Source organism: Diadema antillarum, unplaced genomic scaffold (assembly GCF_040938485.1).
Source record: "Diadema antillarum isolate AM-2024a unplaced genomic scaffold, OU_Dant_1.0 scf00000048, whole genome shotgun sequence".
In the NCBI taxonomy this organism is placed as follows: domain Eukaryota; kingdom Metazoa; phylum Echinodermata; class Echinoidea; order Diadematoida; family Diadematidae; genus Diadema; species Diadema antillarum.
This window is the reverse complement of record NW_027270937.1, coordinates 1272501-1284923: the sequence shown is the minus strand read 5'-3', so window position 1 is coordinate 1284923 and position 12423 is coordinate 1272501. Positions and strand designations below refer to the sequence as shown.

At 37.0% G+C, this 12423-nt stretch overlaps 1 protein-coding gene across 1 annotated transcript in view; it reads right to left on the bottom strand.

The window, feature by feature from the left end:
- Positions 1-12423, bottom strand: part of LOC139715404 (uncharacterized) — a 75783-nt gene that overhangs the window by 51195 nt on the left and 12165 nt on the right. Inside the window, exons 3-4 of the mRNA XM_071626978.1 lie at positions 10656-10817; positions 5201-5287 (exon numbers count right to left, since the gene is read on the bottom strand). Of these exons, the coding sequence (XP_071483079.1) occupies positions 5201-5287; positions 10656-10817 (249 nt within the window). The remainder of the gene's footprint in view (positions 1-5200; positions 5288-10655; positions 10818-12423) is intronic.

The window sequence follows — 12423 nt, the reverse complement described above, 5'->3', positions numbered from 1 at the left end:
TTTTACAATGTATTTTATTTGCAGACGATACAAGTATATTCTTGTCTCATGATAATATTGATTCTCTGCAAGAGGTTTTTAATAAGGAATTGCAAAATGTTACTAATTGGCTGCGAGCTAACAAATTATCAATTAACATATCAAAAACTAATTTTATGATATTTACAAAGAAAAAATGTAACACCGACACTGTATTCATTAACATGTGTGGTTCTCAAATTTTGCAGACACCTTCACTGAAATTCCTTGGAGTGCATGTAGATAATAAATTGAATTGGTCGAATCATATTAATTTTGTTTGTAATAAATTATCAAAAAATATTGGTGTAATGAATAAACTAAGCTTTCTTCCAAAGTCTGTTTTAAAATCAATTTATAATGCCATAATTCTACCTCATTTGTACTATGGAATAACTGTCTGGGGCAATGCTCACGAATGTTATATTCAAAGACTTTCAGTGCTTCAAAAACGTGCAATACGAATCATTTCCCATGCCTCTTTTCTTGCCCACACCCAACCACTGTTCCTATCCCTGAAGATATTGCGGTTGAATGATATGTACAAATATCAAGCTGGAATTTTTATGTATTTGTGTAAAAATCGTTTGTTACCAAAGACTCTCTTAGATTTGTTCACTTTTAATAATCAAATTCATAATTATAGCACGCGATCCGCCAATGATTTTCACCTACCTCTATCTCGTACTTCTTTTTATCAAAGATCTATCATTTACATTGGTCCTACCCTGTGGAATTCTCTCCCCTGTGCAATTCGTAATGTGAACTCTTTGAATACGTTTAAATCTGGTTACAAAAAAGCTCTTCTCAATAATTACAGCCAAATTTATTAAGGTAAGGAGTATGTTTTTTATCCCCTATGTTTCGAGACATCCTGTATTATTGTCATTTTATGTTTTGCTTTGTCTTGTCTTGTCCTGTTCTAACGTTTTTACTTTCATTGGAACACATTATATATAATTGAAATTGAATGAATTATTCTAGGTCAGCTATAAATAAGGGACATCTCCTTCCTGGCTGCTACCTACCATAGCATATTTGTTAACCTATGTACGTGTAATTGTCAATCTATTTATGTATTTTTGTTCCTTTTCACTGTCTTACTGAAATGTTTGTAATCATATCCGAATATTGATATATGTCATCGTTTTTAATACGTTCCTTGCTTTGGTGAAATAAAGAAACTTGAAACTTGAAACTTGAAACTTGATCTCTTCTAAGCCATGATGTATTGAAACAACTTATTTACCTTTTGTTTTGTTTTTAACAAATATGTAACATGAGGGCTCATATGCCTCTGGGTAATAGTAAAGAATTTTACTTTTGTGAGTCCTGGCCCATGTGTCACTCCCTGACATTCTATGTACCCGTGTATGTATGTTGTACTGCAATTGTATGGCTAAATAGATAAATAAATAAATAAATAATCATAATAATAATTATAATAGCAATAACGATGATAATAATAATAACAATAATAATAATAATAATAATGATGATGATAACAATGATGATAATAATAATAGTACTAATAATTATTACTATTATTATTATTACTATTATTATTATTGTTATTATTATTATTATTATTACTACTACTACTACTATTACTACTACTACTACTACTACTACTACTACTACTACTACTACTACTACTATTATTATTATTATTATTATTATTATTATTATTATTATTATTATTATTATTATTATTATTATTATTATTATTATTATTACAATGAATTCAAGGATTAGCCTCAGCAGTACGAAGAAGAGAGAAAGGCTTAAAATGAAACAAGAACAAAGGAAACCCACCAAGTTACATTTTCTTACTTAGCTTTCAGGAGGCGGTAGAAGACAACCACCACTGAAACCTAAGCTCCAACAACAAAAAGGTGGTTCTGCTAATGACATTTAAAGTGTTCCTTCCATCTTGTGGGCTGCACATGAACACTTTTCACAATACCATTTCCTGTCCAATACAACCCAGAGGAAATAGTCTAGCCCCAGTGATGTGAAGTATGCTGGTCCCAAACTCGAGATTTCCCCAAAGGTATGAAGAAGCAATATGATGCCTTTTGTCATGCTCTAATTCTCCATCCTTTTTCTTGTTTTTTTTTCTTCTTTTCATTCTCCATCCTGTTTTTCTTTTCTTTTTCCTTTCTACGTCCATGCCAAGGACAGGAACTGCGTCATTTTCGAGAATTTCTTATCATCCGCATTTTGTCTTTGTCGTTTGTTTCTTCTTAGTTTGAGTTTGCTTTGAATGACAAAGAGAAGGAGGTTTATTTTTACCGATGTTAATGGCTCATCATGCCAAAAATAGCATTTCATTCATACCCCTCCCCACGTTTTGATTAAGGGGCATCTACTACATTCTGAGCAGCTAAATAAAAAAAAAGAAAAAAGAAAGAAAAGGGAAGAAGAAACAACTCTATATTACAAAAATTTCAGCATTGTATTACAGAAATTTCAGCTCCTGGACCCTTTCTTTCCAAATTACTCAACCCCTGCAGCCGATCTCATAGGAGTGGGGTTGAGTAAAAATGAGTCCCCTTTCCCCCACCCTTTTTCACCTGACAAATATCACACTATTTTAACCTTACTCTGCAGAATTATATTGTAACCTTATTCTGCAGAATTATCTGTGAAAAAAAAACACACATTCATTTCATCTGAGCCCATTGCAAAGTGTCAAATTCACTACATCATACAGTGAGTGCAGGCTGACATTGGAAGAAAGCAACTTAATATATTCTTAACATGAAAAGAGTTACGGTTGGATGATGTCGGGAAGACATCAATGTCCATACTCCCATTATATATACATCGTCTCCATCTTCCATCAAACCTCTTGCTTCCAAAGACGTCATGGTGATGAAAATATCACCATCTGACCACCAAAATACACAAAAGCATCATCAGACAAACTTGAAGACCAACAGGCATTCTATCTCAAACATCATTTGCACAGCTGTGTATCCAGCCCAATAACCTGAACTTTTTAGAGTTCCTGCCTCGTCCGAAAGAAGTCACACCTCCTCACACTCGAATGCCTCCAAGCTTCCTACAAAATCAGCGACCAAATTCCTGCCAAGTTCTCATACATTGTAAACATGTCCATGAATGGCAAAAGTGAAAAAAAAAGTAAACAGATTTTATAGAACATTAAAAAAAAAATATATGAATACCATCACGAAAAACATATGAACGGAAGAAAACAAAAACCCACATGGATTGGACCAATGCAGTAGACATTTCTTTTTTGCTTAGGAGTTTCATGCATCTTCTATTAAAAACAAACTTGACAAAGAAAAAAAATGACAAGCATAAGCCAGTCAAACAGTTTTCAGTAAACAGCCAGGACTAATGTTTCTTTTCTTTTTCATGCAACATTGTAAACAGATACGATGCACTCAAGAAAAACCACAATTTCATAGTATGCAGTTCGGAGATCCCTTGGAATACTCGTGAGGGGGTAGGCCGCACAAAGGATAATCTCCAATCCAACAAAATAAATCACAGCAAGGGACTTTAACATCGATAAAATAAATGCTTTGACAAATAGCACCAATACTCTTGAAGCTAAGATGAAATGCAGATTCTTTTTTTTTTCAACTAATGAGAGCAGGGGAAAATGGATTAAAAAAAATATGGGTGAGGAATTAAAATGGGCGGCAGATAAATTTTCACCAGCACTCCAGGAATTGAGGGAATAAGCCATATGGTAATCGTTACATCCTTACATAACTTCAGTTCCTTAACAAATGGTTTAGAATATCATCTCATCATAACTGTACAAAATATTGAATACTAGAAAATACAATTAAAACATATACCCGGTAGATGAACACTTCAATCTGCGGTGGAAACCATAACTTGCTTTGTAAGTCTCTACATTAAACAATATTCAAGTACCGGGCAAAGAATGAAACATTTCATAATTCATACAATGGAAAAAAACGAGTGACAGCCCACTCGATGATCAAAAAGTTGTTCTTTTTCTTTTTCATTTCTAAACATGTTAAGCACTTCTCTTTGGTGAAGTGTTTTGATCTCATGTTCGATCTCAGCTTAGTAGTGTAAAAGCTCACACGTTTCCTCTACATGGCTATTAGCTCATTTCAGTGGATTCACATTGCTTTGTGAACAGTGCTTCATTACACTACATAGGAGGGGTCAATTTCAAGCCCAGTGTGCAAATAGATCGCTTCAATTTTGTGATATTGACCTTCACCAATAGGTCGATCGGCTGCTTGCATAATGCCGTAACTCCGTTAGACCACTCTGACGTGATTAGTGACACTTTCTCTGAGAAATTTTTGGGACAGAGTGCACAAAAATGATGCTGAGCTGCATTAGTTACTTTATCAAAAAAGAAGAAATGTGGAATGTAATAGATAAATTTGTTGTATCATTATGCAGATCACAGTCCCACCTATACCTATCTGTGTGAGCAGCCTATCATTACCTATGACAAATTGAGGTATTTGCAGAAAATTTTTGAAAACCTTAACCAACCACAGTATTGAACAATTGAGCAAAACAAAATGCAGACTTTTACAAAGCTTTTGATACACTTTGTCAGCTGTTCTCTGTATTCCTATATGTAAAGTGAGATACAGACCACCAAACTATTCGTGCCTTTGAGACAAACAACTAGATATCGGGACCTTCACATGGCTACTATTTCTTTAGACCTGTTCCCCCCTGCACTGCACTCACGTGTGAATCCATAGAATTAAACCTGCATGGCACTGCTGGCTCACCAAAACCCTCTTACGAGGGGCGACGTTTAAACTTCAATGTAAGATCAACGAGGGGGGCAAAAATGCATAACCTGTGCCTTGCAAAAGCGTGGAGTGTTAGTCTTCGAACCTGTAAGTTAGCGTATCGATGCAAACGCATGTTACAAATTGATTAACTGCGTATTGAATGAGAGGAAAATGTGAGCTTTAACATTGCTGTTTCTCTGCAGTACTTTAAAAATTGTTCGAAAAATGAAAAAAAAAAATCCAAAAAGTTAGGGATTTCAACTAAATTACAAAGCTTTAGCATAAATCAAAGCAATTTTCATTCTAGTTGCTGGAATATACAAAAGGCAAACTATTTTGTGAAATTTTGAATTTGTGTGGAACAATTTTATTTCTTTTGTTTTTCTTTTTTTAGTTGATGTACGCACCATGGTAACTGCAACAGGAAAGATATAAGGACTGTACACCGCGTTGGTATCTGTTGATGCCTGACTGGTGTGATAAGGGGATGCACCCTGAATATAACATGGGAGACAAAATGACATTCATGTAGACCGAAATATCAGCCCCACAACTACAAAGTGATGCATAATCTTTGGCAGTTGTTGTTTTCTTTTCTTTTTTTCAACATAAAATTACACATGGATGACCAAACTAGAAATAATAAATGATGTGAAATTGAACAAAAAAATGACACAGTACATTGCGTAAAATAAACAGGGTATGGCAGACGGCAGAAAATGATACTGCAATGCAGAAATTGGTCGTGGCAAGCAACGTAGGTGTTTGCGTGTTGCAGTGTTAGTTGCCAGGCGATAGGTACATTGATTGGTTAAGCAGGGGTGCACTATTAGAAAGAAGAATTTGTGAAAAGCATCCTGTTTTTTGGTGCTGCTTGTGGACGCCTTGGGCAATGGATATGACAATCTACAATATTGTATGCATCCATGATGATGACGATGACGATGATGATAATGATGACGATGATGACGATGATGATGAAGACGATGATGATGATGATGATGATGATGATGATGATGATGATGATGATGATGATGAAGATGATGATAATGATCATGATGATGATGATGATATGGCAATAATGATGATGTGGAGGAGGAAGAACAGGAGGAAGAAGAGAAGGAGTAAGAGAAGAAGAAGAGGAGGAGGAGGAGGAGGAGGTGGCAGAAGAAGGGGAAGAGGACACAAGGAGTCAGTTGAGAGGAAGAGGAAAAAAAGATGAAGTTTCTCATGGTTGTAGTTGTAGTAGTAGCAGTGCTGATATTACTGATGATGATGATGATGTTGCCAAAAATGACAATGGTTATGGCGAGGTTGATGATGATGATAACAATGATGAAGGTACTGTACATGGTAGCATGGAAATAATATTGTTTAAGAATATGATTTTTAACTGATGACAATTATGATGATGATGATTGTGTTTACGATAAAAATGATAATAATGATGATGACAGTAAAGATGTATGATGAATTGACATACCTATGACAAGGGACACATCTGAGATAGTGAGACAAGCTTATAGAAAAAAAAGATGATTGTAAGATTCTGATAATGTTGTGAACGATACTGATAATAAAACAATGGTAATCATGATAATACCCTAAAGAACTTCTTGATGAAAATTTCTCAGACCGTCAACAATGCTGTGTAGATCTGGTGAGTGTCATAACGTCATAATGACTTCCATTAAACTGACTATCCTTTCAAGCTTTCACAATGCTTTAAAGCAAATTTGAACCGTATGCAATTGTTCCTACAGTAAGAAATATATCTTTTATGCCGACTGACATTAACTTCAGAATCTATATCATGCATAGTACTTGATTCAAGGGGGAAATTGATGATTAAGTTGGAGTCTTTGATCATTTGACCTGACGGAAATCCTTTCATCACGTTCATTGTGAAAAGGATTCTCACTTCAATGGCTGAGTTTGTGGTATCAGTCTCCCTCCGTTTTTGGAAAGCCATCATTTTCAGTTTCATCATGTAATTTCTTTTTAAAAGAAGATACCATGCATACTTCACACTGAAGTGGGTTGCTGGGTGTTGGGTTTCCTGTGTATATATCTCGTCCAAGTAGACTGAATGTCAAACTGGTTGGTACCATCACTTGAAGCCCTTTCATTTCTTACATGGACTAGGACCATTGTTTGGATTGTGACCAGATGAAAGTGATATATATATGGTCAAAACTGCAGAGAAAGAGGTATTCTTGAGGGTTTAATGATTTCTAGTCAATGGAAGGGAAATGGACATAAAGCCATGTGATATGAAATGCATACATGTATGGTACATATGATTCTGATGAAGTGAAATCTAACTGTAGTGAGCAAGGGTAATGCTAAAACAGGCAGAGTTCAGCCAAATAACTGTGCTCGTGTTTAGGCAAGTATACTACTTTAGAGGGCAGGCACATATAACAGCAAGAACGGGGGGAAAAAAATGCCGCTATCATTCTCATGCTGAATGGTGCAGACGTAAAATGCCGAAAGAAAAATGACATAACTTTGCAATTTATTGTTTGGCAAGGGTACAAAATGCTTTGGACATTGCGGGTTTAAGTGGCAATTGTCTCGCAGAGCATGCGCAAACAAATTCTTTTGGCGCAGAATGAAAATCACACCAAACTCTTGCCAAGAGGGGAAAATTGGGAAGGGGAAAGGGTTATCTCTCTTCTTCAGCAAAGAGACTCAAATTCACATCCCCCCAAAAATGTTGGTTCTGCTCACTTTGCAGCCGCTGTTGGTCTACATGGATGAATGTTGCTATGACAAAGCGCATATCGAAGGAAAGATATATTTATCTGTTCATACAGAATTTTTACAAATCACTGATCTCTCTTTCACCTGCATTCACCTGTTTTGTCAGGCCTCTGGAAGGAAAATAGTCCTGTAATGCCCTCCCACTTTCAGTTAACTTCCAATGTATGTCAAACTTGAATACCTTTGACTTCAATTCATTTAATTTTTTTTTTTTGAAATTAGAAAATATTTTGGCCTTTTGTCAATTGGCACATAATTGATTCCTTTTCCTTGCAGACTACACAGAGTTCCATCCAAGCTATGTGAGCTGCCAGTTCCATAAAGTTTTACAAAGCATGAATATTGGTATCAGTATTCAATGGTCTAAAGTCTCCACTCATTTTCCCAACAATGCAGTAATCACGCCACTGGAAACATGTGAATATCAAACACTACTTTGTGAAAGAGTTCGGTTTATCACGTGACTACTGATCTATTGGTTTCCTTTTGCTTCTTTGTTTTCGGTTGACTTTCTGTCTTTTTCGACTCCAATGAATGCAATAAATGAAACTACTTGAAAAGGCTTGTTTTCTCTTGCGAGGAAAAGAGTTAAATTGCACAACCAAGCCCGGCAGCTTGCCGGACGTAACTCGATTTCGGAAACCGCTGCGAGAATTGAGGCTCGATGCCCGAGGAAAGGCTTGGGTGCCGAGAGACACAGAACAAATAGAAGAAAGACTCTGTACGCCGGAGCTGGCAGCAGAAATAGGATGTAAATTTAAGCTGCTTTCTTCAATTTTCCTCACAAGGATGTATGTGTAATCACGAGAGCAAATTAAACCGTCGGGAGAGGGAACAAATTGGCGCGAGTAATTTGTGGCAATATCTGTAGCCCTGTTCAGTCCTCTTTTATTATGTTTTTTTTTTCCCCTTTCTTTCTGCAAACTGGACAGCTCTTATTTGTGAAACAATAGAGTCAAATAAGAGAAAATTAGTCGAGAGTAGAATACAGGCAAGACTGCTGCAAGCAATGGCACAATTACATTGGGCTGATGTAGAGTTGCTGAACAAACCACCATTGCTTTCAAATTTTTCACCATCTTGTTTTCTAAACTGCTCAAAATCTGCTTGCTCTGGGGCATATTGGTTGGCTTAGGAACAGCATGGCTTTGAAAATGGGACTTTTCCATCAAAATTCAAGAAGATGGAAGCCACAAATAGCTATTCCCTCTCTCTCCAGTAATCATGCAAGTTTGTAATCTGTTTTACCCTGTTGAACCTACTGGTTTTTGCAGAAAGCTCATCCAGTTTCCTCTGAAAGGCTTAGATTACTTTACATTCATGCACAGGAATCCTGCTGAATTACTTTTGTTGTCCTAATCCAATTGAACATCTCAACTCCCTTTTCCTTGGCTTCCTTAATCTGTTTTGGGAGATGCGCTTATCGGACATTTCTGTGAAATGTGCTGCCTTTTTTTATTTTTTTAAATCAAATTGCCATCAACAGTTACAGTGGTTACTAATGGTGCATGTCAAAATCAACCAACAGTCTTGGTTCTGTTTATTGTACGGCACATCTCTCTAATCGTTTGTTCCTGCCGTGTTCATTTGTTCACAATTTGTGGCACATTTTCATTCTTACTTTCTTCTGTTAACAATATTGCTGCACATTTTTTCTTTTTCTCTTTTTTTCTTTGTTTGGATTGTCTCTGCTTTTTTTTTTCTTATGTAAGGCACAGTTTTAAAAAAAGGCATATCCAGTGTAAACAGAGTATGCAAAGAGAGCAGACCCGATTTCTCAACGTTCACTGCTTCCCAGTAATAACAAGAAACAGAGATATTTAAAAGAAGACTTTGAGAAAACAAAAACAAAAACAAGAGCATCTATGTAATGGCCTCTTTCAGGCAAGATTTGGTGTGGCTGACAAGGGTGGCTTTTCTTTTGGGGTGAGACAGAGCTGGGCTAGGATAAACTGCAGCCTGGATGTTGAGCAACATGTTTAACTGCAATTTAATGAACAATGAGGAAAGGGGATTGTACGGTTTTTAATAACAGTTTACACGTGGCAAAGGGTTGGGGGGGGGGTTGAGGAAAAAGGGGGTGGGCAGAGAGCAAATGGTAGTTTGTTGGTGCTGGGAGCAGGGTGTTAGCATTCCAGACCTTGTCCCATGTGCCACATAACTCCACAATGCTGACAAAAATGCACAATTTGCAGGGTGCATAATTATTTTGAAGCAATCATTTCATACTGCAGGCTGTAGGGATGGGATGGGGGTGGGTGGGAGGTAGCAGTAGGTAACCATAGTGTTTTTTACTCGGATTGCTTGCCATGTCTGTGGCAAAACAATGCATTTTGTTTGTCTCTCGAAGAATGTGCTGGCAATGTCTAAGGGTTTTTTTAGTGTCTTCAATTCTAAAGTGCTCTTAATTTTCATATTCTCTCCCTGGACGATATGGTGCATGTTGTGTAGGGGAATAGATGACAATGCAAATGAATACAAATACGATGCAGGAAAAAAAAATGAGCAATGAGGTGCCGGGGGTTACATTGGAGCAAATTTGTGCATCTAATTCACTCTACAAAGAAGGCAAATAAGAAGAAAAAGGGGGAAAACAAACAGAATACAATGCAGCATTGAAAATGATTAGTTAAATAAACAGTATTTGCAAACAGTCTTCCATGATGTGTTTCAGTTGCATTCCACAGGACAAGCACTCTAAACAATACTCAACTACATTTAGACTCCCCCTGAAAATATATTTCATAAAACAACAATCCAGCATGTTCTAGTTTTTATTGTTGTTGTTGTTGTTGTTGTTGTTGACTTATCAACAGCAAGACCTTCTGCTTGCAGCACTGTTGCAGGGAAGAAAACAGCACAAAAAACAACACATGGGACTACAATTCAGTTCAATGACGAGGGAGAATGAAATCACAGAAAACATATTTTTTCTCGGTTACTAGGCGCTGTAGCATGGATTTAAAAAAGTTGGCTTGGGGAGAAGAAAACACTCATTGAAAGCTTTCATTTTTCGACAGGAATACGTTTTCCCTCTTATCGTATTTGGGGGTGAGGGGAAAAGTGTCTTGCCGCCCCGTCTCATGAGCGCCTTACCTGCCCTACAGTAGGCAGGGAGTAGGACGGTTGCGTCAATATCTGAAGCCCAGAGTACATTTGCGGGGATGCATGCTGGTAAAAAGAGGCGGCGGAAGCCGTGGGCACGCTGTTCGTGTCCTTCCCCGAGACCTGGGAGGTGGGAATGACAACCGGGTTGCTCTGAAATCAAGTCGGGAGAACACAAGGGGGCGCCATTCAATATATAACTACATATGATATAGATACATACATACATACATAAATATATACATATGTCTATTTACATATCAATGACAAATAGATAGGGCAGAAGAATATATACACACATACATGTGTCTGTATTTGCTTTAAACTACTCCATATCTCCAGTGTATTTCATGCATTTGAAGAATAAATTTTGATGAGTATTAAAAGAATCTTCGACCGTACTGCACAAAATATGTACTATGAGAGTAAGATACAATACTACCACCCATTTTGGTGATGCACAATTGTCTTTGAAAATATCAGCTTGTTGCCAGTGCATTGCATATATTTGTCAGATGTGATTGGATAATTTTTGTCCAGGAACAAGGCCCTTAAGTTTGACTGCTTCATTGAGGTACATAAGCTTTGATTGGCTAATATATCTGCTGTGTAGGCCTATAATTTGCAAGAGAAGTTCATCGCATGTAGGACAAGTATGTTACTATGCCCGACATACTTCCTTCGTTTGGATGCAGATGGATTGCTGCACAATTACCATTTCATCTAAATTTATAGGTGCTGTATCCAAATCAGGAAGGGTATTTTTCAGCTTTTGAATTTTGGAGTAGCTGGAAGAATGACAGATATTTAGGGATATTGATTTTGGATGCCCCATCTCCCTTTGAAGAGGAAAACTATCGCAAATGCAATCATTCAAATCTGAATGAATGCTTGGCTAGAAAGCCTGTTTGAATCGTCCAAACACCTAACATTGGTCTTTCATAGTTGATTTTTCTGGAGACAGGAAGATAATAAAACAAGCAACACTCTCATACAAATACATAAACATATGTATATATCTCCTGCCATGAACATGCCTTGAAAACACAAACAAAAGGCAACAGTAAATTATAAATATAAACAAAAGAGCAAAGTAAAACATTGATGCATACTTGTATGGAGGGTAAAACATTAGTAAAAAAAAAAAAAACAGAAAAGAGGTGAAAATGCGCAGAAAGTCTGTACACCATCTTTTCATTTTCGTTTTTTTTGTGCAGAGCTGGAACCAAAATGCAATGTAAAAAGCAGAGTGATGTTATTGAAGGTCTAAAACAATGAAAATTATGAATGAAAACAAAGAGTTATCGCCGCAGTTAATTCCTATCAGTATGGGTAGCTGATTGCAGGAAAAATGAATTACTCCTATTCACAACATGTGATGCTGATCTGTCAAGAATTAGTTCTGAAATTTCGATTTATGGGAATTTTTATTCGGCCCAGTCCTGACAATGAGGAAAGGCTTGCTGTCGCTCACAGGTATTCGGCCAATGGGAGTAATGGAATGAAATGATGTAATATCCTGCCCTCTCAAGGGACCGCCCCCTCTAAGGACCACCCCCTCTAAGGACCTCCCCTCTGGGGACCATCCCCTCCCCCCCCCACACCTCTGCTTTAGAACACCACATCTCTGCTACCAATCACACAAAAATGTACACCACTGATACAAAACAATCACACGAGGACAACAAATACAAAGCGAGACACACACAGACACACAGACAAACAGATACAAAAAGACAAAGCAACTACACTTGCAATT